This window comes from Pelodiscus sinensis, chromosome 1 (assembly GCF_052426305.1).
Source record: "Pelodiscus sinensis isolate ZL-2025 chromosome 1, ASM5242630v1, whole genome shotgun sequence".
Lineage (NCBI taxonomy): Eukaryota > Metazoa > Chordata > Testudines > Trionychidae > Pelodiscus > Pelodiscus sinensis.
Window position 1 is genome coordinate 306,102,115 of NC_143052.1, and position 27,983 is coordinate 306,130,097.

General features: G+C 44.0%; 1 protein-coding gene and 1 long non-coding RNA gene across 3 annotated transcripts in view; one reads left to right on the forward strand and one right to left on the reverse strand.

Annotated features, from left to right (window-relative positions):
- ATP8A2 (ATPase phospholipid transporting 8A2) overlaps positions 1 to 27,983 on the reverse strand; it is a 554,076-nt gene that overhangs the window by 422,984 nt on the left and 103,109 nt on the right. The window contains exons 22-23 of the mRNA XM_014581486.4: positions 27,716 to 27,854; positions 17,016 to 17,080 (exon numbers count right to left, since the gene is read on the reverse strand). Coding sequence (XP_014436972.2) covers positions 17,016 to 17,080; positions 27,716 to 27,854 — 204 coding nt within the window. The remainder of the gene's footprint in view (positions 1 to 17,015; positions 17,081 to 27,715; positions 27,855 to 27,983) is intronic.
- Positions 8,347 to 27,983, forward strand: part of LOC142826537 (uncharacterized) — a 40,109-nt gene continuing 20,472 nt past the window's right edge. The window contains exon 1 of one of the 2 annotated variants that reach the window (XR_012900733.2): positions 8,347 to 8,684. This is a non-coding gene — a long non-coding RNA (uncharacterized LOC142826537). The remainder of the gene's footprint in view (positions 8,685 to 27,983) is intronic. The other variant, XR_012900736.2, reaches the window with a different exon arrangement.

Below are 27,983 nucleotides of genomic sequence, written 5' to 3' on the forward strand. Positions count from 1 at the left end.
CTGCTCTGCAGACAGTTCTATATATACATCGTATTAGATATATCTATCTCATGGTGAGGTTTTTTTAATTTGGGGGTGCAGTGGTGGGGGAAAAGTTTTAATTATAACTCCCTCGAAGTACAGACCACAGTTGTGCACCACTTGTACAAGCAAGCAATTTTTAATTATCCTACACTTGTCCACAAGCTGCAAACACTGACATATCCCTTCTGAAGGTTAACAAGCAAACCCAGGCTGAGCTTTTGGAGGGGAATGGGTGGCTCCCCAGTCCTTATGCAACCAAACTGTGTACTGCTTTGGTTCCAACAGCCCACATTAAGGGCTGGTTTGGGAATGTGTCATACCAGAGAGGCAGTGCAAAGGTAGCCCTGCTATGGAATCTCTGTGAAAAATTTAATAAGTACATCAGGCAAATGTTTGACACCATTTCCTAGGAAGATTCTATTGCTATTCATGCATTGATGCTGTGTTTGGGCATACAATGATTGCCCCATACTGTGCTCCCCTCCCTGCCAGCCTTGCATGGCTGTTGCCCACTCAGTTCCCAACCCGGCCTGCATAAACAGTAACTACTCCCCAGAGAACCACCTCCATCCCACCCCACATAGCCACAGCACCAGCCCACTCAGCCAACAATTCCGCCTGCCTGCACGGCAATGTACTCTGCAACCCTTCTGTTGCTTAACAAATGGTGTTTCTTCCTCAATGAATTGCTGAGGTCCTCATACATCATTTGAGAAAAATCCCTCACTGCCAGGTGCGCAGGTTGCCACCAGACTGACCCTCACTCTCACCTTCTGGCCCTCTTCAGATTCTTCATAGAATCATAGACTACTAGGACCTCAAGAGTCCCCTGCCCTCATGGCAGGACCAAATACTGTCTAGACCATCCCTGATAGACATTTATCTAACCTACTCTTGAATATCTCCAGAGATGGAGATTCCACAACTCCCCTGGGCAATTTATTCCAGTGTTTGACTACCCTGACAGTTAGGAACTTTTTCCTAATGTCCAACCTAAACCTCCCTTGCTGCAGTTTAAGCCCATTGCTACTTGTTCTATCCTCAAAGGCCAAGATGAACAAGTTTTCTCCCTCCTCCTCATGACACCCTTTTAGATACCTGAAAACTGCTATCATGTGCCCCCTCAATCTTCTCTTTTCCAAAGTAAACAAACCCAATTCTTTCAGCGTTCCTTCATAGGTCATGTTCTCTAGACCTTTAATCATTCTTGTTGCTCTTTTCTGGACCCTCTCCAATTTTTCCACATCTTTCTTGAAATGCGGTGCCCAGAACTGGACACAATACTCCAACTGCGGCAAAGAGTACTGTGGCACCTTATAGACTAACTGAAGTGTTGGAGCATAAGCTTTCGTGGGCAAAGACCCACTTCGTCAGATGTGGGTCTTTGCCCACGAAAGCTTATGCTCCAACACTTCAGTTAGTCTACAAGGTGCCACAGGACTCCTCGCCGCTTTTGCAGATTCAGAATAACACGGCTACCCCTCTGATACAATACTCCAACTGAGTCCTAACCAGAATAGAGTAGAGCAGAAGAATGACTTCTCATGTCTTGCTCACAACACACCTGTTAATGCATCCCAGAATCATGTTTGCTTTTTTTGCAACAGCATCACACTGCTGACTCATATGCAGCTTGTGGTCCACTACAGGCAGTCCCCGGGTTACGTACAAGATAGGGACTGTAGGTTTGTTCTTAAGTTGAATCTGTATGTAAGTCGGAACTGGCGTCCAGATTCAGCGGCTGCTGAAACTGACCGCCAGTTCTGACTTACATACAGAATCAACTTAAGAACCCCAGGCGTCCCCAAGTCAGCTGCTGCTGAAACTGATCAGCAGCTGATTCCAGGAAGCCCGGGGCAGAGCAACTCTGCCTCGGGCTTCCTGTAGTCAGCGCTGCTCAGTTTCAGCAGAAGCTGACTTGGGGACGCCTGGGGCAGAGCAGCTGGGGTGCTGCTGGGTTGCTCCAGTAGCGCCACTCCTCGGTGCTACTGGACCAACCCAGCAGCACCCCATCTGCTCTGCCCCAGGCGTCCTGATTCAGCCGCTGCTGAAACTGACCAGCAGCGGCTGAATCAGGACCTGGGGCAGAGCAGCTGGGGTGCTGCCGGGTTGGTCCAGTAGTGCCCAGAGCGGCGCTGCAGGACCAATCGGCAGCGCCCCAGCTGCTCTGCCCCAGGGTCCAAAACAATAGCCTGGTCTGCTGGGGGGGGCACACTAGCTGCGCCCCCCCCCCCCCCAGCAGACCAGGGACACAGGGAGCAGAGCCGCAGCGGCAGCGGGGTGCCGCGCCTCTGAGGCTTTGCTCTGGCAAAGTCTCAGAGGCGCGGGATCCGCCGCGGCTGCCGCTTCAGTCCCGGTGCCTGTGGTCTGCTGGGGACGGTCCCCAGCAGACCACAGGCACCAGGACTGAAGCGGCAGCAGTGGCGGTTCCCCGCGCTTCTGAGGCTTTGCTCTGGCAAAGCCTCAGAAGCGCGGGAACCCACCCGGTGCCCCTGGTCTGCTGGAGACGGTCTCCAGCAGACCAGGGGCACCGGAGCAGCTTACGAACGGGGCTTTTTCGCCCCGGAGCTCGCAGGTAGCAATCCGCTACCTCGACCTCCGAGGCGAGAAAGCCCTGTTCGTAAGTGCGGATCCAACATAAGTCGGATCCGCGTAAGTCGGGGACTGCCTGTATAACCCCTAGATCCTTTTCTGCCGTACTCCTTCCTAGACAGTCGCTTCCCATTCCGTATGTGTGAAACTGATTGTTCCTTCCTAAGTGGAGCACTTTACCTTTGTCTTTATTATACTTCATCCTGTTTACCTCAGACCATTTCTCCAATTTGTCCAGATCATTTTGAACTATGACCCTATCCTCAGAGCAGTCGCAACCCCTCCCAGTTTTGTATCATCTGCAAACTTAATAAGCATACTTTCTATACCAATATCTAAATTGTTGATGAAGATATTGAACAGAGCCGGTCCCAAAACAGACCCTGAGGAATCCCACTTGTTATAACTTTCCAGAAGGATTGTGAACCATTAATAACTACTCTCTGAGTACGGTTATCCAGCCAGTTATGTACCCACCTTATAGTAGCCCCATCTAAGTTGTATTTGCCTAGTTTATTGATAAGAATATTATGCGAGACCGTGTCAAACGCCTTACTAAAGTCTAGGTATATCACAACCTCCGCTTCTCCCTTATCCACAAGACTTGTTAGCCTATCAAAGAAAGTTATCAGATTGGTTTGACATGATTTATTCTTTACAAATCCATGCTGGCTGTTCCCTATCACCTTGCCACCTTTCAAGTGTTTACAGATGATTTCCTTAATTACTTGCTCCATTATGTTCCCTGGCACAGAAGTTAAACTAACTGGTCTGTAGTTTCCTGGGCTGTCTTATTTCCCTTTTTATAGATGGGCACTATATTTGCCCTTTTCCAGTCTTCTAGAATCTCTCCTGTCTCCCATGATTTTCCAAAGATGATAGCTACAGGCTCAGATACCTTCTCTATCAGCTCCTTGAGTATTCTAGGATGCATTTCATCAGGCCCTGGTGACTTACAGGCATTTAACTATTCTAGGTGATTTTTAACTTGTTCTTTTTTTATTTTGTCTTCTAAACCTCCCCCCTTCCCACTAGCATTCACTATGTTAGGCATTCCTTCAGACTTCTGGTGAAGACCGAAACAAAGAAGTCAGTAAGCATCTCTGCCATTTCCAAGTTTCCTGTTACTGTTTCTCCCTCCTCACTAACCAGTGGGCCTGCCCTCTCCTTGGTCTTCCTCTTGTTTCTAATGTATTTATAAAAAGTCTTCTTGTTTCCCTTTATTCCCGTAGCTAGTTTGATCTCATTTTGTGCCTTTGCCTTTCTAATCTTGCCCCTGCATTCCTGTGCTGTTTGCCTATATTCATCCTTTGTAATTTGTCCTACTTTCCATTTTTTATAGGACTCCTTTTTTATTTTTAGATTATGCAAGGTCTCATGGTTAAGCCAAAGTAGTCTTTTGCCATATTTCCTATGCAGCGGAATAGCTTGCTTTTGGGCCCTTAATAATGTCCCTTTGAAAAACTGCCAACTCTCCTGAGTTGTTTTTCCCCTCAGTCTTGATTCCCATGGGACCTTACCTATCAGCTCTCTGAGCTTAACAAAATCTGCCTTCCCAAAATCCATTGTCTCTATTTTGTTGTTCTCCCTTCTACCGCTCCTTAGAATTGTGAACTCTATGATTTCATGATCACTTTCACCCAAGCTGCCTTCCACTTTCAAATTCTCAACCAGTTCCTCTCTATTTGTTAGAATCAAATCTAGAACAGCTTCCCCCCTGTAGCTTTTTCAACCTTCTGAAATAAAAAGTTGTCTCCAATGTAGTCCGAGAACTTATTGGATAGTCTGTGACCCGCTGTGTTATTTTCCCAACATATTTTCTCTTCATCCACTTGTGCCTGTTGTATATCTCGGGCTATGTCTAGACTACAGGCTTCTTGCACAAGAGAGCATCCACACTGCAAAAGTGAATGCGCTTTTTCAAAAGATAGCATCCAGGCAGTCTGGATGCTATCTTGCATGTAATCAGTGATTGTTATGGACAGAATGGCCACCAGGGCACCTGTGCTTTTTCCTCTTCCCTCTCCTGAAAAAACTTCCTCTTCCCCATCCACGCATGCGTTTTTGCAAAAGAGCTCTTTTGCAAAAAGGTTTCTTCCTCATAGAATGGGGATTACCAATTGCACAAAAACCCCTCTGTTCTTTCAATTTACTGTTGAAAGAATGTGCTTGCAGAGTGGATGTAACTCAGCTTTTGTTGCAAAAACAGACATTTTTCCAACAAAACTCTGTAGTCTAGACATACCCTGGGACAAGTAGTTCTGGCTCTTTTCTCTTCTGAGAACTATCTATGGTGTCCTTGGTTTTGGTTGTGGGGTCCCCATCCAGAATTCCATCCAGCTCTTCATAAAACTAGCATGTTATGGGTACAGCACCAGACTGGCTGGTTGCCTCCTTTGTCTACTGGAGCTCCTTGATTTCGGTTCCCCTGCCCTTAGCTTTCTTTTGCAAAATCATGTTCTATTATTTTAAGTTTTAAATCATATTTTGACTTAGAAGCATAAATGCTTACTTCTGCGGGTGCCCCGGGGATGGAGCACCCATGTCAAAAAATAGCAGACGCAGCTTCTCCACATCTGCTCCAGCACCTCCTACCCGCCATGGATTATCTATTCAGTGACATGCAGGAGGAGCTGGAGAGAGGGGGAGGAGTGAGGAGAGGAATATGCTTGGGGAAGGGGGTGGAAGGGGGGGGAAGAGGTGGGGTGGAGGAGAATGAAGGCAGGAAATGGTGGGATGGGGCAAAGCAGGTGAGGGAAGAGGAAGGACAGGTGTTGGGGTAGAGGTGGGGCTTAGGGAAGAGCAGGAGTCAAGCCCCTGGGGAAATCAGAAAGTTGGCACCTATATTTACAAGCAGAAAACACCAGAGCTCTTATTCTCCACATCTGTGCTCAGATCTAATGGAGAGTTGTGGCTTCAGGCAACTGGCTGTGGCTTTGTGATTCTCAGCTCCCTGGCCCCACAGAGTTAGAGCAGGCCCCCTGCTTCCCTTACACCAGTAGTAGCATAGTGATAGAAATGTAACAGTGTTAGTCTGGTGTAGCTGAAACAAAACACAGGACTATGTAGCACTTCAAAGACTAACAATATGGTTTAATAGATGATGAGCTTTCAGTGGTAGCAGAGCTTCCATTGCTAACTTACCTCCAGTGGAGAGATCCCTGAGACAAGGGGAATTTTCCACTATCTATCTTTGTCTGCTTACACAGCACAAAGTAGTATTTAGCAGATCATAGAATGTAGTGCGGAGGGCCATATTCTGCCCTCAGAAGAAGGCATATATTTTCCAAGTGCCAAGGTACAAGCTGCTTTGGAGAAAGCAATTTAAAGACTAAATTACAGGTGATTATCAGAGTGCATGCATCTGAAGCAGGTGGTGAGAAGCTAAAGTACTTGGATTTGTACCTACAATTAGTGCAAATTAGTAGCACATTTTAAAACTGTGCTGCAAATCTGCACAATCTGTTGGCATCAGTGAGAATATTTGTAAATGGGTATCACAGACATATCTTAGAAATCATATTGTATCCACCAATCAAAAAGGAAGTAGTAGACATGGAATGACTGGCCAAAAATGAAATTTTGAAACAAACATAAACCAAGTTATTAGGTTCATCAATGTTTAGCTTAGTGCACTATTTTTGTTGAAATCCATCTCAGAGTCTCAAGTCTGATAAGCTGTTATCCTCAAATCTAAAGAGTTCTACGGTATTTAATCATACCCTAGTGGAGTTATATACAGAAACACAGCATAGAAGGGCTGAAATAGGGCATGCCAGTCCTCTATGGTGGGTTCCAAATTCTGTTCTGCACTGTTTCTAATTTCCATCCAGAATTCAGGGATTCTAAACCATGATTCTGAGGAACCAGGGGAGTTTCATAGCATTTAAGCCCAGAAGGGACTATGAGATCATCTAATCAGTCTTCCTATAAGCACAAAGTCAATTAAATTTCACCCAGACACCTCTATAATGAGCCCAATAACTAGGGGTGTCAATGTGTAGACCAGGGGTAGGGAACCTCAGGACCAAGAGCCAGATGTGGCGTCCGGCTTTCCTGGAACTGGCCCTCGAGTCTTGGGGCTCCCCCTCAGAATTGAATATCAGAGGCAGCAGCATGGGGTGGGGGCTAGGAGAGGCTGCTGCAAAACATCCTCTGTCCGTGACAGGCCCAGACTTGCTGCAGACAGAGCAGCCTCTGTCCACAGGGGGACCGAGCTCCCTGCAGACTCTGTGAGATGCGGAGCAGTCGCTGTCTGTGGGGAGCTTGATGCCTTGCGGACAGGTTTCTGGTGCTGCTCCATGCTGCTGCCTCTCTATCAGAGGCAGCGGCTTGTGGCAGCATAATGGATCTTGTCTGCATGGGTAGCTGGTTTTTAAACTGGCTCCCCTCATGGACCAACTCTTGCCTGCCACTCTGTGCTGCTGCTTCTAATAGTAGGGGGTTCCTGAGAGTGGAGCTGGAAAGTACTGGCTGCTGGCTCTGCCTCTGGGAATTATCAAATAATTGTGTAACCACTAAAATTTGATGCGGCTACATGACTATTCAATTACACACTAACATCCCTGTCAATAACTTGCCCTCTAAAGACTAAACTGCTATATGCCATAGACAGAGAACAGGAGAGAGAGAGAGAGAGGTGCCATGAAGCCAGGGAAATCTAAAATGGATTAGGTGGGGCATATCCGGATGAAATGACCCTAACAAATGATCCATGTGCCATGTCAAGAAGGAAGACGAAAAAAAACCCCAAGAGTTACTGAAATCAAGGGGGATTCTACTTGAATAATGAGTGCAAGACTGGGCCTCAAATACATTTATGTCCATAAAAAAAAATCATTACTTCATTCCTATCTAATTCTATACTCCCTAACCCAAGAACTGAAGAATGTTATTTCCAGCTCTCCCTTCTACAGCTTTTAAAAGTGGAAAACCATGTTGTATTTTTTACCCAAAATCTCAGATACCCATGTTATGGGTTTTTCAGGGCCTTTACTTTGATAGACTTCTTTTCTCTGTTTCCCTATTCACCCAGGCTGTGTCTAGACTGCATTTTTTTTCCAGAAAAAGGTATGAAAATTGCAAACTGCAATTTGCGTACCCTTTTCCGCTTCTTTTGTTGGAAGTGGCTTTTCTGACATTTGGTCGATCTACATCGGGCCAAATGTCAGAAACCCCCTTTTTTGACACATCCCTTTTTCCTCATGAAACAAGGTTTACAGGAATGCCAAAAAACCACATCTGCTCTTCTGTAAAAAATTTCAGAAGAGCAGATGCATTCCCTTGGACGTGGCAGAGTTTTCCTGGGATACCTCTGGTATCCTGGAAAAACTGTGTAATGTAGACATAGCCACACACAATTCAGAGTCTTCTACAATGAGACACCAACAAATGAGATTTTTTTCCAGATCAAAAGCAGCAAAGTAAGATTATTTTTGCAGTGAATTTCCTTTCTAATTAAAAAAGGAAACATGGAATCTAAAAGAGACTCGAAGTATTTCATGTTGAAAAACTCCAACTTGGAAGTTGGAGAAATCTTAAAAAAAAAAAAAAAGAGCAAGTGAGTATGAACAGGTTCACCAATAAACAAGGGGGACAAAATGGCACTTGCCCAGGGGCAAGAATGATTTAAGAGACAGGGAAACCTCAGCCACTGCCAAGTAGTAGCACCTAGGCACCCCAGACCCTTTTTAAATCACCGGGACAGAGCCACCCTCCCCCTTTGGGGAGGCTAGCCCCAGCTTCACACCTTCCACCTGCACCCTCCCAGAGCCTGGAGACCCCCTCTTCCCCTCAGACAGAGCCACAAGACCCCCTACCCAGAGAACCCAGCTCACCCCACCCCATCCCGTCAGAGAAGCTCCAGGCCAGCTGCAGCCCCAGCCCAAACCTACCTCTGCAGAATGGTTCCACTAATTAGGTATTGATGCTTCCTGGACCCTGGAGGGAAGGTGAATGAATGGATTCAGCAGCTGAGCTGCAGCTGCGGGTTCCCAGGAGAGACAGCACTCTCTCCCAGCCCCAGACTGCTGAAGAGAGCAGGCTGCAGGGGGAAGGCAAGATTTCTGGTGAGTTGCTGGCATTTTGAAGAATGGGGGGAATGTGGCTACATAGAGGTGATCTTATGGATAAAGTACAGCAATCCATTATTGCAAGAAACAGATCTGTGATTTTATTTCAATTGGTGTCACTTTAAGAAGCTGCTTTTATGCTATTTACTCTAGATAGATATTATATACTATGCAAACAGTTATCTATGTGGATGGTTCCTTTGCATAGGCATTTGCAGGACTGTGGCTTAGTGAATGAATATTAGAGCAAAAGCATGTAGATACACCTAACTCATGACATTTACATAGTTACACTTCAAAGTTTACATAGGAGGTGTGAATGGCATAAAGTAAAAAAGAAAAGGATTTTTTAACAATGTAATTCTTTTGGAGTGTTGTAGATATCTGAAAACTCTGATTTTAATGATTTTTTTAAAAAAAATTCTCTGTTTATTAATACATGATAAATTGTTAAAACTGGCAGGACATTACCAAGGATACTGTTTATTTGTTTGAGCTTTCAATTAGGGTTGGATTCCAGACAAATGATTTCCACTGAAATTTTACAATTTGTTTGGGAAGAGGTAGTTTTGGCTCTTCAGGGTGGTCCCATTGATTCATAAGTAGCAAGCACTAGCTGTGGTACTTAGGTGTTTTGGAGGATGAATACCTTACTTGCAAGCTCTTTGAAACAGGGATATGTCTGCAAACTCCAAAGCCATCCATGTCTTAATGTACGCTGGCTTCTACTCTGAATTTTTGAGTTGGACACACATGCACATGCACATACTGTGAAGCTAGGAGAACTTTGCCTCTGTTTCTACAGAATTCTGTTACACGTGCATAGTTAGGTATTTTAAATGAGTATTTAGGAACCAAACACCTGATGTTTTACTTCCCTTTGTATTTTCAGTGTTGTCACTTGTTTGTAGTTTTGTTCGCTGTCTGTGTCGCTTTATTATTTATTTCTACTGTTCTATGTATGTGTAGTATTAACCAAATTAAGAGATGACATCCCAGAGAAATTGCATAAGCCTGAGTGAATCCCTTTTATTCTACTGAGAAGCCCAAGAAGCTGAAGAGCACATACTGTCTCCTCCGCTGCCCCAGAACCTGCATGAGGCATAATAAAAGGAAAACTTCACCACAAAACCCAGCAATAGGCTGTGCCGAGGCAGCAGCCTATTCTGCCTGTCATGAATGTGCCCAAATGGGCCACAGAGCTCCTAGACACATGCAGGGTGGTACCGGTGGCGGCAAAGGCGGCTTAAAAATGAGGTATAAACTGTAAGCCAGTCAAGAAGTATGGGACTTATTTTCAAAATAAAGGAAGTGACAATAATCATTATTAGTCAAGTATGCATAAAGTCATTGTATTGGATGTATTTCAGTGCACCTTCTTGGTTAAAAATAAAACCAAGTAATTGGAAAAGTTTAATATGTAATAACTCTAACTCGTGGATAGTTGTCCTTGGAAACTTGACTACAGAATAAACCTTATGATGAAGAAATTCAACTGACTTAAGCCTCTGATGCAATGATAACTTATTCGATATACTGCTTCAGTAGGCTCTGCAACAATAAACTGCTAGCTTGTTATGGTGGAGAAGCCTGTTATCTGAGCTCAAGCATCACAACCACAAAAGATACTAGATATTTCTCATGGCATACATTCATGACGTACCATGTAATCACCAATTTTCTTCACTTAGGATGCCAGCAGATATAAATCAACAAGTTCTTGGGTTGTCTGACAAGCTATGGAACTTTCTCACTTTATCTCACTGGATGCCTTTAATGTTGTCAGGGTTTCCATTAGTTCTGGTGTTTATGAAAGATGTTTGATGCTCCAGTATCACATTTTCTTCTTCATTTCTCAACAAAAATGTATTTAATAACTTTCCAAACTCTGCTATACATAAAATCCATTGAACATGAAACTATTTATTATATGTGATATCTGAGTACAACCGTGGAGAGCAAAAGACTTCATGCTGCCTCTTTAAAAAAGCATTTTTGCAATTATAAGAAATTCTAACCAAGCAAGACAGCAATAATATAAAGTGTTAGATTTACGTACAGCTTTAGCTGAACATTTCAGAGCTGTTAGTAGAAAAGGCCTGCTCTCATTAGGCAGATTCTTACTGAGGAATATTCATTGCCTTAAAAGTGTCAACAGTGGGTACATTTTGTGGTTTCTTCAAAGTATAAAACTTGCACTTAATGCTTAAATCCTCTGAGAATACTAATGAGTGGGGTCTCCAAACTAAATTCTTTACTGATCATGGTGAATGTTTGACAGAAGTGACTATCATCCTCCAAATTTTAATCACTTGAAGAGCTATTACATCCCCGTTCTTAGTATCTGGACTGAAGACAACTATGGCTGAAGATTTAGTTTGTCATTTCTAAGACTGATTTATCTAAAGTTACAGGCCAGGAAAAGGTAGAGGTTAATCACATCAGCTAAAATTTATAATTATAAAGAATTATTTTAAAGCAGCAGGGATAGGGGAAAGAAAAGGATGAAGGCACTGACCTTTCATACCTTTAAAATTGCAGTAGTTTCTTTGTCTGTATATATGTTTAAGGCTTGTGGCAACATGAGCTGGTATCTCTGGCTGAAACCAGCAGACAATAAGCAGGCTCACCGAAATCATTCCTCCATTGCTCTGCCATGGAGAAGTGTAAATGGTCATCTTTTGCTATGAATTTAATTTTTATGAATAATTTTTTTTGGCCTAGGCTTAATCACCTGGACCTGGATTCTGTGAACTTTTACCTCATGTGAGGTAAAGAGGTTCCTCAGATTCAATGGGACTGGCGGTCATTCCACATTTTGCCACATCAAGTCCATAACCAAGATCACTACAATCAGGCCAACTTATGTAAACAGCAAAAAACTCACATCTCTCTGTGGATTAAGGTCAGACATGATAGTTTTTCAAATGTCCTCTGGCATCTAAGACACTAGGCTGGGCTATAGGAACATCAGTGCACCCAATAATGATTTATCTCTTACTGTCTAATATTTTAATGAATCACAAACGAAATGACCAAGAGTAATATTAATAGATGATTTACAATAGCCAAAGGATAACCATAAATGTCAGTGTTTATTCTTCTAATTTTCAGATTTTAGTATAATTTACAAAACAATAAAGCTCCCCACAGACACCTTCTCTGCAAAAATACTCGATAATCTTTAAGCAAAACACCTATTGTAGCTCATCTCCATGGTCAGCCACCTCATGTCATGACACACCAGTGGAAGGGGGGGATGACTACATGTCTGGGTATTTACACAGTAATAACATCAGTTATTCCAAAATAACACAGCTGTGTAGCTGTACCCTAGGTGCTAGCAAGCCAACTTCCATGAGAGTTAAGAACTTTACTCACTCCTCTCTTCCAATTAAGTGACAGCTGATTCTTCTATCCAAGCATCTCTCTCTTGACATTCTACAGTGACTTCTCCCATTTCTCCCTCAAGGTTGTAGTGAGATCTATGAACGGTCTCACCATTTTCAAAAGATAATGGTCTTATCACTTTTCTTTAACACTTAGAATACTTAAAAAGGTTTCATTCACAGCTTGAATTTACAGACTCATGTTTCCAAAGATAAACAACTTCCAAATTTCTGTGTTGTTCAAATAATTACATTAGAGTAACACAGAAATTTTAAAAAAATAAAAAAGTAAAACCTCTTTTATCTCAACAAGGGAAAAAATGTTCTCAGAAAAAAAGGGAAAAAAAAGAAAATGAAGACTTTTTCACAACCCTGGATTATACAGCATTCCATCAAATGTGGTTAAACACCTAATATTGGGAAGGTATCCACCTCTTATTTCCTCCAGATATTTTTCCCCCCCACTCCTTCTCTGGATTGAACCAGTCCATCAATCCCTCTACAGTCATAATTTTCAGTTAGAAAATGGGAAAGCCAAAACAATGCACCATTTAATTCCAATGAAAAAGAAACAGAGCACTCAAAATGCACATCTTAACAGCAGAGAAAAAGTCAATTAAGCTACACAACTTCAACTGTAACATCAACTGTGTAGCAGAAGTAGAAATATCTTAATTCGGCTTTTGGCGCTGTCTACACAGCAGGATGTCCGAGAGAGAATGCTCTTCCTGTGACTTCACTTACTCCTGATGAAATGAAGATTACAGGAGATGGAGTAAGAAGTCCTCTAGCTCAACGTTATTTTGAAATAATGGCTTGCTGTGTAGGCGTGCTCTTTGTTGTTTTGGATAACGTCAGTTATTCCAAAATAAGGCTGCTGTGTAGATGTACCCAAAAAGCTAGGAGTTTAGGGATGGATTGGGACTCATATAGATTGACATGTTTATTTGGACCTTCTTCATATAAACAAGTAATTATATACAGGTTGGACCTCACTGTGATAGTTTTTCCCAGCTCCTGACCAAGTGCTGGGCTTCCCCTCTACCCCACTCCACCCACCCACACACACACACACGATGCCGGGCTCCTGGCCCCTTCATAGCTCACAATGCACCAAGACTCTCTGATCCTGGTTGTCGGACAAGAGAATCCCAGCTTACAGCAGTGCAACCTGTATGCACATGGGGCCTAGAATGGGCACATTCCATACATTTAATAAAGAAATAAAATCAAAGCAATGTAAATCCTTTTTCCTTATACAGACAGGATGACAGAAACATTATACCCCCTTATAATGCAGACAGGTACAATGCTCCCTACTAGAGATATTTTACAGAAAAGATAATGTAACCAGAAGACACGATGAAAACATGTGTGATCTTTATTGTTGCAATCCATTCATAAGTGATGACAAACTTTTGCACTCTGATAGCAAAAGAAGCAACAGCAGAATTCAGACAGACAACCTTGCCATTTCTCTATCACAGGTCTTATCCTTTGTCGGCAGTGGGAATTATTTGTACCCTGTAAGGCAGCATTGGGTCACGGGTTGGCACAGCAGAATAAAAAGATGTCTAGCCTGAACACAATGCAGTCACACAGATGGGGGAGGATCATAACATAAGCCGCATAGCAGCAGAACTGTGACAATTAAGACAACCTTTTTGCTTCAAATCTCCATCTTCTAATTACCGTCTTCTATCTGCCAGCCCTTCAGAAATGAAGAAGTTATTCACCTAGTACAGTAACATGGTTCTTCGAGCTGAGTCTCTCTGTGGGTGCTCCACTCTGGGTGTCGGTGTGTCCTTGAGCTGGAGATTGGAGATTTTTTATAGCAGTGGTTGGTTGGGTCATGCATGCGCAGTACCTGTCTTCTGGTGCCATTGCATAATGTGATCCCCTTGGTTCCTGCTCTACCACAGAGTTGAGTGGTTCAGACTCCAAGTAGAGGGAGAAGGGTGAGTAGTGGAGCACCCATAGGGATGCACATCTTGAAGAATCATCATTACTGCACAAGGTAACTTCTTAGAGTGGTGTCCCATGTGGCAGACCAAAGGCAGTAGGCTGTAGGAATTTAGTGGAGGACAGGTATACTGGCAGTTGGGTGAGTAGGTTACTGTTCCCTGAGTAGGCTGCCAGAGACTGCTGCATAGCAATTAAGACAAGCCAGCACCGGGGCTCATTAAGAGCCAGCCTGCAACAGCAGGTTAATGGGACACCTGAAGCCAGTTAGGACCTGCTGGTCCTCTATAAAAGGCTTCCCCTCAGGTAAGGCAGGGGAAAGGAGAAGAGGGATGGACTGGAGAGGAGGAAATGCAGAGTGAAGACAAACTGCAAGCAGGAGAAGTGTTTTCTCCTAGGTGCCAGGGAGAAGGTACCAGGGGAGCAGTTGAGGAAGTGACCCATGGAGCAGCTGCTACTCTGTGGGAATAAGGGCATGATCCCCCCCATCTACCTAGAACACTGGGCTGGAACCCAGAGTAAGTGGGCAGGACCAGGGTCCCCCCCCCCAACCTTCCCAGTGGGCTGCGACCAGGGAAAAGTGACTTTTTGGACCACAGAGGGATTTTGTCCTTCAGACTAGTGAAATGATGATGAAAATGGCTCATTAAGCAGGGAGCCCTCGCCTCTGAGAAAATCAAGAGGCAGTGGCAGGGTCACTGTAAACCTCTGTCCTGTACCAAAAATCCATCAGGAAGCCAGGACCCAGGAGAATGACCGGAGCTCTGCCACACCCAGTTGGAATTGGCTCCACCGAAGGTGCTCATGAGAGGGATCCCTGAAGAGGGACAGGTAAGATGGAAGGATTGGTGAACCTGTAAGTCTGACTTGCTTCCTCTTTCCCTGCTCCTCTTGGTATTCCTTTCCTACTGGTGACCACTGGCCAGGAAACATGCCAATGAAAGTGTAGGAGAAAATGAGATTTTCTCTCTGGCTTTGTCTACCCTGGCAGCATGTAGGTCATGGTCACTGTGTAATGAAGGTGTGGGGAAGCTAAGCCTCCCCAAACCTCACACCACTGGGGAGCTGCGGCAGATTACCTTAGTCCAGGGTCCCCAGCTAATTTGGGGCCTCCAGAAAAATCTCCCCCCTGCCACAGGGCTGGAGGAATTCTTGCTCCGTGCCATGGCCACAGAGGAGTAATAAAGATTTTAAGGTGTTGAGGCCACAGTGGGAGTGGGATGGCAGGTGGGGGGGGGGGGGGGGGGGGAGAGCAGTAGTGGGAGGAATGGGTGCAAAGCCACAACGGAAGGGGTGGAACAGGGAATGGGCTCCAGGTGCAGAGCTCCATGCCTGCACCCCTGGTTGGTGATAGGAGGACAGATGTTCTGAGCTCAGAGTTCTGGCCATGGCCAAGAGCTCTACCACAGTCCCAGCTGGGGCTGATAGTTCCACCTCAGCAAAGGCTGAGCTCTCAGCCTCCCCCTCATGGCTCTGACCAACTCTTAATTCCCCCTCAGCCTGGAAGGTGCCAGGATGGGGGTGCAGAGAGCAGCGGGAGTGGGTGGGGCCTTCGCAAAAAGAGGCAGAGCAGGGGGTTAGCCTTCCCAAAGAGAAGCTTCACTCACTGTCCATGATGTAGGGCACATCATGTTAAAAACAGTCTGAGTCCACTCTGCAGAGTAGCAATGTGCAGGAGGGAAGCAGCAGGGAAAGATTTTTGCTGCTAGCAGGATACTGAACTGCTAAATACAGCAGTATAGACATAGGATGCATTGCTCCGACATGTAGAGAGGCATGTAGGGTACTCACTGTAAGGCTCTGTCATATGTTTACTCACCTAAACAGACCTTTTTCCATCTATAGCTACTCAAACCCATGCTGGTATGTATTCTACATGTCACCATAAGTGTAGACATAGTCTCTGTTAAAGAGTTATACATCTCTGGCAGTTGGCTGCTTTTAGAGCTGCTCTCATGAGCTGTTTGGCAATATCAAGAACCAATGTTGACGTTCAAGCCACACATGAGCTGCTTTTACAATTGGAGAGAAAGCACAGGCATCATTTCAAAAGGAGACAAGATCTGTGGATCATATGCAGACATAACCACTGGAGGAAAATTCCATGCACTATGCATGGCCCAAGTACTGAGGACATGTACAACTACAATGCTCTTCTAATATTGCTTCTATCTCAAAATGATATGCACTGCACAGTGAATTTGCATATGTGTATTTTCCCTGCCTATTTCCAACCATCTTAACTGTTGCCCAAAACATCTAACATCAGATACAGCTTTAAGAGAAGAAGAAACATTTTAATTAACTTGCTTTTCCCTTAGCAGAAAGGCTACTCCTAGTGGAACTGAGGCTACGTCTACCCTACAGGGCGGTGTCCAGGGAATGCGTCTGCTCGTCCGCTTTTTTTTGCAGAAGAGCAGACATGCTCTTTCGGAAGCCCTATCTTCCTCTTCCATGAGAAAGAAGGGCTCTTCTGAAAGAGGAAGCTTTTCTGAAATTTGGCCCAGTGTGGACAGGCCAAATTTCAGAAAAGCCTCTTCCGAAAAAACTATCAGAAAAAGGTATGCAAACTGCAGAGCGCAATTTGTATACCTTTTCCCAATAAATCAGTATAGTCTAGACATAGCCTGAGGTGTGTACAATAAATATTATTTAAAGCCCAGCACTGTTCCTACTGATCTGTGGAATGTTGCACCAATATGGTCAGTATCAAAGTAAAAACCAAAACTACTGACATACAGAGCCAATGATCATGAGCTTCCATGTTTTAGTGAATGTGACTGCTCTATGATAAAAGACCACAGAAACACAACTTAGTAAACCTCAGCCCTTTTTCACATAGCTGAAAATTGCTGATTGGCAGCTTTCTAAAATGAGCTCTGATTTCAAACTATTCCTGAATCAGAATGAGCAAATAAAACAAATGCAATCCAAATAAAGGACTGAACCAAGAATTTCCATGGAAAGAATTACTTACATCCAATGAATCTTCATTCACTAAGATGAGAGACATATTCTGAGAAATCAGCCTGCAGGAGTACCCTGTAAAAGGTAAAAACAAGTAAAGATGGCAAAGATTATAAACATTTTAAATTCACTTTTAATTCAGCACCCTTTATTTCAGAACTGCTAAAGGGCAAATTATGAGCACCCCGATTACTTCCAGGAATAGTCTGTTGTGAGTAACTGATCAGCAGTGTGAATAATGAATGAAGTGTGTTTGTTTTTGTAAGAGTGGCATATAAAGACACACATAACAGCAATGTAAGTCATGTAGTCAGACTACAAGATTTTTCATTGTGCTAGTATATTTTATAGGATTTATTGAGGACTGACATCTGAAATAATCACTTTAACCAACAATTGAAATGGAGCCTGCTCTTGGGTGGAAAATAGCAGTTGTTTAGCAGCATACAACTATACTGCATAACATTTAGGACTGTAAGTAATGAATAATTTTGAAAAATTTGATTATTCTTGCCAAGGATATTTCTGCTTAATGCTCATCACTAATCATTACCTTTGCAATAATATTTTGGGCAATATTTTGCAATGAATACATTTGTGTTGACTAGATAAGGATTACTTTCTACAAATAAGAGAGGAGGGGTGCCAGCAGTGAGCTCTATGCATATGTTAAGAAAAACGATGAAACATAACTGGTAAATAGTTAATAATATGAAAGCTGCGTAGTGCATGATTTTCTATGCTCTTCCACCCAAAGACACTCACTATCAGAAAGAGTAATTAAATCTTTCAAGTAGGTAATGACAAACAAAAAACAGACATCATAATAAAAAACACATAAGGATTCTTTTGGCTCCAGTGTAATTCCAGCCCACTATTTCCATTATGGGGTGGAGGAATGGGGGGGAGAAAAAGACTCATATGCTGAATTTAAAGGAGGAAAAATTGGAATTCTTAAATTAGCTCCAGACTGAAGAGCTACATTTTTTATTTTCACTGAAAAAAAGGGATATTACAACTTTAATCATTTCCCTCCATGTCAGGCTTATTCTTTCCCCAGGGAATGGCTATAGCTTTATGCAGTAGACTGTTACAAATTCAGTATAACTAATTCAAAGGGATTTTCTAGTAGTTTTTGATTGGAACAACAGCTGCAACAGTGAGCAGTAATTTTGAAACTGCTGCTCGCTGTTTTATTTTACATCTTTCAAATCAAGCAAGACGCCATTTGACAGCTGGAGCAGGATGAAGAAGTTCTGGAGAAAACGTTAAGCAGTCTGTTGTATGTCTTGGCAATTATGGAGTCAAGTGGGCCCACTCCTATAATGAGTAAAGTCAATTGGAGTTTCATCATTGAGTTAAATAGGAACAGGAAGAGGCTCAGAAGGAAGATGCAAAACACAAATCTATCACGTTTTATGAGATACTTATATATTACGCATAATTTCAGTACTCTAACCTCTTAAGATATCAGTGTTAAAAGTACAATAACGGGCACTTAAAATTGCTAAATGAAATTGATATTCTATACAAACAGTTAATATAGTTTTTTCTGGCAGTGCTAATATGGCAAATTAAAACTAAAAGTTCAGACACTCCAGTTTGGTAAAATGAGATCAACTTCTGGATCAAAGCTAGGTATGAAATGTCAATCCACACTTGTAAATTGAGGTCTAGATCCCTAATCCAAAAATTTAACTAAATCCATAAAGTAGCTGCGACAGGCACTCCTGGAACTTTTATTTACCTGAAAGTAACTATTAAATTAAAGGTAGAAGGGTGACAGAAGTTATGCACAGTGATTATAAAGCTTTATACTTCCAAGGGAAATGTAAAAAATAATTTAAAGTAAGTTTTACAAACATGATTCAAACTGTACACAAAATGTTACTGCTGAACATTAACTACAATGATCTTTTATAGGCACCGTTTTTAAAAAGTTTCCCTCTGTTTTCCAAGATTTACTATATTTTGAGCATTTGTACAAATTTCAAAAAGGACATGAATTAGTGAAAACCAGTGGCCCTTTCTTCTCAGGCCAGATAAGGTTCAGTCCATCACAGAACAAGCCTATGTAAATCATATATATTACCTCACTAATTAACACACCCACTATTCTGAAAGGTGCATTGTTGCATTTTACTAGTGTACCTAATAAAAAGAAAGTGTTTTTGTTGTTGTTGACTAATGTCCTTTGATAAGCAAGCTGATATCAACAAACTGATTTTACAGAAGATTCACACCACATGCAGTGGTAAATGACTCTCTAAAACATTTAGATATTAAGTCACCCACCCTATTTCCACAAGAAATACTAACCCTCCAGAAAATTCTGTTTAATCCATTTTGCTGCCTTTGAATTCTACAGGTACACTGAGATCTTACACAATTCCAGTAAGCAAACAATAACTATATGAGTCATGCAGACTGCATCTGAAATTTTACTTAGACTAACTGAAGCCAATTTTAAAGCTAAATAATAAAAATTACTGAGTGTCTGAAACTTTGCTAAAGTCACAGAGTTCCAGAATTTTGGCAAAAGGCCACTTGGAAACTTACTAAGAACAGTCTACCTGCAAATCTGTACAGTATACATAATGGTTCATCAATTACTTTTGTCCAAACAGCTAAAAGCCTAAAGTCAGAGCTAATTTGAGGATGCTAAGAAAGTATCTACTTAAAAAAATCAGCATGTTACTAGGTAATTCCTAAAAGGGGGAGGAGGAGAACTAATGGCAATTGATGAAGCTTTCTAAACTTGCAAAAAAAAAAAAAAAGGCAAATGTGACTGGTGCTTTCTGAAGGCTAACTGTAGCTTTCACTGAGAGAGTTTTGCTAAGGATGATTGTTGCAGACTTTGGCAACAAGGTAACACTGGGACTATATATATCTGTACATATATGTGCATGACAGGCTGTACATTCACAAGACCAGACGATGAAGCTCTGCTTCTCTTTGGTAAGAAGGGCTGCAGGACTTAAGGATTAAAGTAGATAGGCATTTATGTACTTGCTTGTCCTATATGAAATAGTGGCACATCCATAAGCATGTGATACAAGCAGTGTTCCCTAAGAGTATGTCTACACTACCACCCTAGTTCGAACTAGGGTGGTAATGTAGGCAACCGGAGTTGCAAATGAAGCCCGGGATTGGAATTTCCCAGGCTTCATTTGCATCTCGCCGGGTGCTGCCATTTTTAAATATCCGCTAGTGCGGACTCCGTGTCGCGCGGCTACACGCGGCATGGACTAGGTAGTTCGGACTGGGCTTCCTATTCCGAGCTACCGTTACTCCTCGTTTCACGAGGAAATCCTTGTTTCACGAGGAGTAACGGTAGTTCGGAATAGGAAGCCCAGTCCGAACTACCTAGTCTGTGCCGCGTGTAGCCGCGTGGCACGGAGTCCGCACTAGCGGACATTTAAAAATGGCGGCGCCCGGCGAGATGCAAGTGAAGCCCGGGAAATTCAAATCCCGGACTTCATTTGCAACTCCGGTTGCCTACATTACCACCCTAGTTCGAACTAGGGTGGTAGTGTAGACATACCCTAAGACAGATAAGCATGTGGGCACAAGTTCTGCAGAGCAACAGATGTTTGCTATGGATAGAAATCCAAATCAGGAAATTTGGACCAATTCTGTTTAGTGGAAGATGGAACTTTCTAAAATTGTTTGGTTATTCAAGATCATGGTTGAAATAGGTACATTGCTCATCAGCCTTACCAAGAAAATAATTTCAAGATCTAGAGAGATGGTGTTTCACTTGTTTCAGACTCTGAGGGTATGTCTACACTACCCCGCTAGTTCGAATTAGCGGGGTAATGTAGGCATACCGCAATTGCAAATGAAGCCCGGGGTTTGAATTTCCCGGGCTTCATTTGCATAAGCGGGGCGCCGCCATTTTTAAATCCCCGCTCGTTCGAACCCCGTGCCGCGCGGCTACACGCGGCACGAACTAGGTAGTTCGAACTAGGAAGCCTAGTTCGAACTACCTAGTTCGTGCCGCGTGTAGCCGCGCGGCACGGGGTTCGAACGAGCGGGGATTTAAAAATGGCGGCGCCCCCTTTATGCAAATGAAGCCCGGGAAATTCAAACCCCGGGCTTCATTTGCAATTGCGGTATGCCTACATTACCCCGCTAGTTTGAACTAGCGGGGTAGTGTAGACATACCCATAGATTGTTTTCAAAGTGGTCTCTAAAAATACACAAAATATTTTTTAAATAAACTCGCATTCGCATGCAAAACAGAGACAATCAGAAGGAAAGCTACTCCTTTTCTTATATAATTACTATTTGTATTGTGACAGTACCTAGGGCTCTGCTTTGGACCAGGGCCCTGCAGGCACATATGCCTGCTTGCTCAAATAGCTTAGATAATTGAAAGTTTTTCATAAGTCCACTGTTGCATCTGCATACAGTGCAGGCACTTTATCTAGATGGTCATGGAAAACATAGCCTCCTCTACCATGGCACTGGGAATGAGATGGGCTTTTTAATTTCTTACTGATAATCAGTTGGTTTATTTCGGCTGCAGACTCCTTCTTGAATGTCATTAGAGGGCAGTGCAGTATTTGAATGGTCAGTCACAGCATGATGGGCAGTAAATTAGAAGCTAGCCCCCACAGAGTTTCTGTAACGTCCATTGATGGATCTCAATGGCATAAAGTAACACTGACTCCCTCTAATGGACATGAAGCTGTGAAGGAGCCAATATACCAAGACTACCTGTCGGTGAAAGCAAACTTGTCTCAGCATGAAAACTAGCTGCACAGGACTGAGCTGGATAGCTTCAGGGGGTAGCCAAGTTAGTCTGTACAGGATAAACTTAAAAAACAACAAATAGTCTAGTAGCACTTGAAAAACTAACAAAACGTGTAGATGGTATCATGAGCTTTTGTGGGCACAGCCCACTTCTTCAGATGACTGGACATCCAACACTCTGGTCATCTGAAGAAGTGGGCTGTGCCCACAAAAGCTCATGATACCATTCATGTTTTGTTAGTCTGGTAGCACTTTAAAGACTATTTGTTGTTTTTTAAGTTTGAGCTGGATAGGTCCTTCTGAGGACTGAGTTAGTGCAAATAGCTAAGGAAGAAGTGACTCAAAATATGTAGCAATCTGTAGTGTATGCTGAGGGGGAAGGATATCTTGGTCATTGCCCTTCCCTGTTCAAACCAGATATATTCCACTGGCTTAAAATTGGCAGTTACATTTTCAGCATCAATCTCCAGATTCATCTGAATTCCAGCCAAAAAGGTCACATGAACATGGAAAGTTACAGAGATGGAAAACAACATCCATAGCCCATTCCCCTATCTATTGAGTATTGTCATCATGGTGGCATTTTATCTGCTCTTAATGATCTCAAGCAAAGGGTTGCCAGCACCTCCCTGAGGCTTGGTCCGTGCTAGGAATTTGTTGGTATAACTACGTCACTCACAGCTATGGAAAATTCACCCCCTTGAGTGATGCAGTTATACTAAACCCTAGTGTAGACAAGCTTCATTGACAGAACCAGTCCTCGGGAGCTGTGAGGCCGGGAATAACACCTCCCCTTCACCCAAGGCTCTGCCCCTTCTTCCTGCTCCTGCTCCACCCCACCCCACTCCACTCTGCCCTTTTCCCCCATAGGTGACTTTTGGTAGCACTTGGTTGGTGCAGCACACCTCTGTACCTCCTCCAACATTTTAATGGTAAATGGGGTGACCCTCATTTCCCCTGCCGATATTCCTCAAAGTGTTCTTCCCTGCACCCCTCCCGTCACAAGCACCAGTTGCCTTTCTTCCTCAAGCTCCATGCCCCGAGTGATGCTGGGAGCTGGCAGAGCAGAGCAGGCTGGGGCCAGGTCACTCTGCTTCCTGCTGCTACACATGAGTAAAGGGGTGTGCCTGAGCCCTGATACCAGTGCCAGGTCCTCCCACTACCACCCCAAGCTGCCCCATGCAGTGCAGGAGCCCCCAAAGTGTGGGGCCCAGGTCGGTTGCCCCAAACCATCCTCTGGACGGGATGGCTCTACTCATTGACACAGGTACCGCCTCTCAGGAAGATGGTATACCTACGCTGATGGAAAACACTCTCTGGTCAGCATATGTAGCTTCTTCACTAAGTGTTACAGCAGCAGAGCCGCACATTTAGACAAACCCTTATAGTATTTACTCCACCATCTGATACTCAGGAAGTTTCTCCGGATATTTATCCCACATTCTTCTTTCTCTAATTTCATACCACTACTTCAAGTAGTCCCCTTTGTATCATGCTGAAAAAATGTTTTCCCACCTTACTGTACACACTCTTAAAATTTGTAGGCAGTCATGTCCTATGTAGTTAAGACTTAGCCAAGATTTAGAGATTTAGGGTGAAATTCTGGCTCCACTGAAGTCAATGGCAAAATTCCCACTGACTTCAATGGGGCCAGGATTTAACTCATAGTTCCTTTAATCTTTTCTCATATGTCAATCCTTCAGACACTTAATCTTTTTTTTTTCCGGTCTTCTCTGAACTCTCTCCAGTTTGTCTATATCTTTCTGGAAATAAGATACACAGCACTGAATGATATATTCCATAGCCGTCTTTCCTCAGTAGAAGTCAATACAGTATTTATATATGCACTAGACAGGAAAAATTACAATAAAAGAGCATTAAGGTTGCAAACCCAAGCATTCAGATGTGAAGAAATGCCAGAATGAAGGTTCCCCGAGCAACTTTATTTCAGGCCCAATTGTACATATGCATCATCAAACAGTCTTCAATTGCAACTCTTTTTTTTTCACCGGACCTCTGCCTCAGGATGGACAGCAAAGGGGGTGAGTTATATAGGCTCATGTCCTGGAACCAGGAATATTCCTGGGCTCCATCAAATCTCATTGCCTGCCTGTGCTCCCTACCCCCTGCTTCCCCTGGCCCTCCTGCTGCTCGAGAACTCCCTCTGTGCATCCCCTGGCCCCACCATCACCTCTAGGTGATTTAAAATGTCCCGGGGGGCGGGGACGGAGGTGCAGAGGAGTTAGAGCGGTTTCCAGCCCACTCACTTACCCCAACTACCAGCATGTATGTCCCTGCAGCAGGGGGCTGTGTGGGTGATGCAGGGGTCTCCAGGCCATGAACTTCTCCAGCAGCTAGAGTAATCCACAGCAATGGCATAGCCAGAAGGGCCCACTTGGGCTGGTCCCAAGTTCAGGTGGGTGGACAAGAATATGAGGAAAAGGGGAGTGGAACAGGAGAGATGGGTCAGTAAGCCCCATGCCCTGGCCCCACTATCTGGGTGGAACACTGGGCAGGCTGGAGGGAGTTGCACCTGGGTACAAAGTGGGTGGGCCACAGCCTGCTCAGGCCCACCCATGGCTATGCCCACAGTGCACTGAGACTCCATACCCCCATCCCCAGGCCACAGGGACACACATGCCAACAGCCATAGGAAGCAAGTGGCCAGAAGTCACTCGAACCTCTCTGTGCTGCCGGTGGTGGCAGCAGGGCACCCCAGAGTGTGTTAATCACCTGGTGGTGGCAGGCAGGATTGGGGGGGGGGTGCATGGGACAGCAGAAAGGGCCAGGGAACATGCAGGGACAGAAAAGCCCAGAGCCCCCTGCTTCCACAAGAGTCAGAAGGAGAAGACCCTAGGTAAGTGTTGCTCTCCCCAAACCCCCCCCCCCACATACCACCTTGTGCATCCCACTCCCTTTAGAGCCTGCACCCTGTCCTCCCACTCCCTGTCCTGCCCCCAAACTCTCCCCTCCTCTCCAGCCTCCAAACCGCCTCCCAGAGCCTGCACCACAGACTCCCCCAAAGTTCCACCCTTCACCTCACCTGCACCCATACTCCCTCCCTGAGCCTTACCCTCCCCTGACCTTCAATTCCCTACTCCAACACTCAAAATTCCTCCCCAAGACCGCACCTCTCCCCCACCCAAACTCCCTCTCAGAGCCTTAGGCGGGGGAGAGTTTGAGTGGGAGAGTGGTGCAGGCTTGGGGCTTTCAGTGCACCACCAACATTTTTGCAAACCTGCTGCTCCAAGGAACAGTGCTTACTTAATCAGCAGGTTTTTTCCCCCTCATTGTTTAATGTGTGGGCCTATCCCTTTGTTATTGCAAACTATGCATTTCCTCTGCGGCTTTTCTATGGTGGTCATCATTATAGTATATTTGTATTTCACAATTTATTTTCAGAACACTTCTGAGATAAGACAGTATTTATTACAATACTGAGGTACACAGAGAACTGAGGTACACAGAGATTCAAGTCAAACATATCCACTAATTTTGGGTGTGATACCCTGGATCTGATTTTTTAGAGTACTTAGCATCAGATAGCACTTTATATGCACAAGCACACCTCCCACTTCCATTTGCTGCTTTGGGTAATCAGCACTTCTGCAAATCAGACTCCAGGATCTCAAGTCAAGCACTAGAAAATGAGAAATACACAGTTAGGGTTTACCTACACAACCCTCAGCAGTAAGTCTGTAAGACTACATCTAGACTGCAGGCTTCTTTCAGAAGAAGCTTTTCTGGAGATCTCTTCGGAAAAACTTTTTTAGAAAGAAAGCATTTACACAGCAAAAGTGCAACGAAAAAGCAATGCGCTTTTTCGAAAGATAGCATCCACATTGATTGGATGCTATCTCGCATTTCAGCTGTGATTACTGTGGACGGAGTGGCCACCAGGGCAACTATGGTTTTTCCCAGAGGCCTCTTCTTTCAAAAAAACACTGTGTTCCACGTCCACACACGCCTTTTTCCGAAAAATCTTTTTTGGAAAAAGGCTTCTTCCTCGTAGAAAGAGGTTTACCACTGTCAAAAAAACCCCCTCTGTTCTTCCGACTTTCTGCTGAAAGAACGCAATAGCCGTGTGGATGTAAGTGTAGTTCTTCTGGAAAAATGGCTGTTTTTCCGGAAAAACTCTGCAGTGTAGACATACCCTAAGCCTGGTTTAAAAGAGTTCCTAAACATAGTTACCATGCTATAAATAGCTATGTAGATGTTGCAATTCAGGCTTGAGCTTGGGGTGTGAAGGCTGGAGCCTGAGCCACAAGTTAAAAGCTCTTTTTAGCACAATAGCGTGAGCCCCAAAAGTCTGTCAATTCAGACTCTGAGGTTTGCTGCCACTGGCTACTGCCAGCTGGGTACATGTACCCTCATTGACTACTCTAGAACATGTGGTTTAAGTGATGTGATTAGCATCACATAGAAACTAGAATCTAATGCTCCAGGGCCACATTCAACTGCCTTCTCTTTCTAGCTCATTCACTAGACAGAGCTCAACTGGAGCAAAAAATTAAGTAACTGTTCTACAACAGCCTCCTTCACTACACATCCCTGATTTACCCTCAGAACAGGTCTGTCCTATGCACTGAATGAGGCAGGTGTCCTGTTGAAGAAATTGCTCCCTGAGTGGGCTCAGGCCTGGGGTGGGGATTGGGGTGCTCCCAGACAGCAGCACAGCAGGGCTAAGGCAGGCTCCCTGGACATGGACGGGGGTAGCTCGCTCCACACACTGTCCTCACCTGCAGCACCACTGCCATAGCACCCATTGGCTGCAGTTCCTGGATAACAGGAGCTTGGGAGTTGGCTCTTGGGAAAGGAGCAGCACACTGAGACCATCTCCTTTCCTCTAGGGGCTGCAGGGACATACCGGCCACTTCCAGGAGCAGTGCAGAGCCAGGGCAGGCAAGGAGCCTGCCTTAGCCCCTTGGCACCATTGGATTTTTGGCAGACTAAAATCTCCTTGTTTGGCTTCTTTAGCCTCTGAAAGATCGAACCGGTTCTAGGAGATTCCCAGCGAAACTGGGAGGGATGGCAACATTATGTCCCGGTCCTGTCCATTCTCCACCTCTTGTTCCTTATTTCAGTACCATTCTCCCTGACTACCCAAATCCAGTCTTTATTCCACAGGCTCCTTATCCCAAATCAAGTCTCTTTCGTAAACTCTTGTCTCACCCCCTGGATTTCCCAATCCCAGTCTTCTTGCCCTGTTATCTCCAGTTCCTACCCCCACACTTTCGCTCAGAGGGGGATAAACTATGGCCTGCAGGCCACATCCAGCTTACTGGATCCTTCTGTCCAGCCCCAGCCTGAGTTCCCACTCATGGAGGCCAGCCTGTTGGCCCTCTCCTTCTGCCCTTCTGGGAAACAGCAGTACAGTTCTATGAATCTATCACCCAATATGTACACTAGAAATATGTGTTAAAGCTGGAGTTAGGGGTGATGCCTTTTACTTCAATTAAGCAGTGACAGTTTACCTATGCTCCCTTATAACTTATTTTCACATCTACGGACAGGCTCAGTTTCCTCAATATTCAGTAACGCCTGTTGTGGAGCAGATACACCATTCTAACCTAAAAGGCCAAATTCTCCTCAACTATGTCCCATGGATATCAATTTAAATATTCTGCTCTCCCGCTCTCTCTCTCTCAGATCTCCATGCAGAATTGAGATATGTTTGCTTTGGGAAATTATGATACAGCCCTAAGCTATTAGCTTTAAGAACTTATTCTTATAAGCGGATTTCACCAAACTGTTGGAATGCTACTTTCATCTGCAAATATACAAACTAGATTTTACTTTAAACACCGGTAAACATTTTCATTCAATGGATATTACAATGGCTTCTTAATCACTAATATCAGTTACCTCAGTGCACAGATTTGCTATGTATTTTCACACTTCTGTATCAAGTGAATTCAAGGCAAAATAAAATATGAAGGATGCTGTTGCTACCTATGTTGATAGCTGTTTCTTGTTTGTCGCCTGTCAGGATCCATATCTTGATTTCTGCTTTCATTAGTGTTGCTATAGTTTCTGGAACACCTGCTTGAAGGCGGTCCTCAATGGCTGTAGCTCCAAGAAGCAGTAAATCCTTAAACAAACATCAGAATTTGAGGGGTTGTTTTCTTTAGGCCAATATCTGCTTAGAACACACTTAAAAGAGGGCATTAATGACTGTGAGCTGTGCCTCATCACTAATGCAGTGTTTTGACAAGCAATG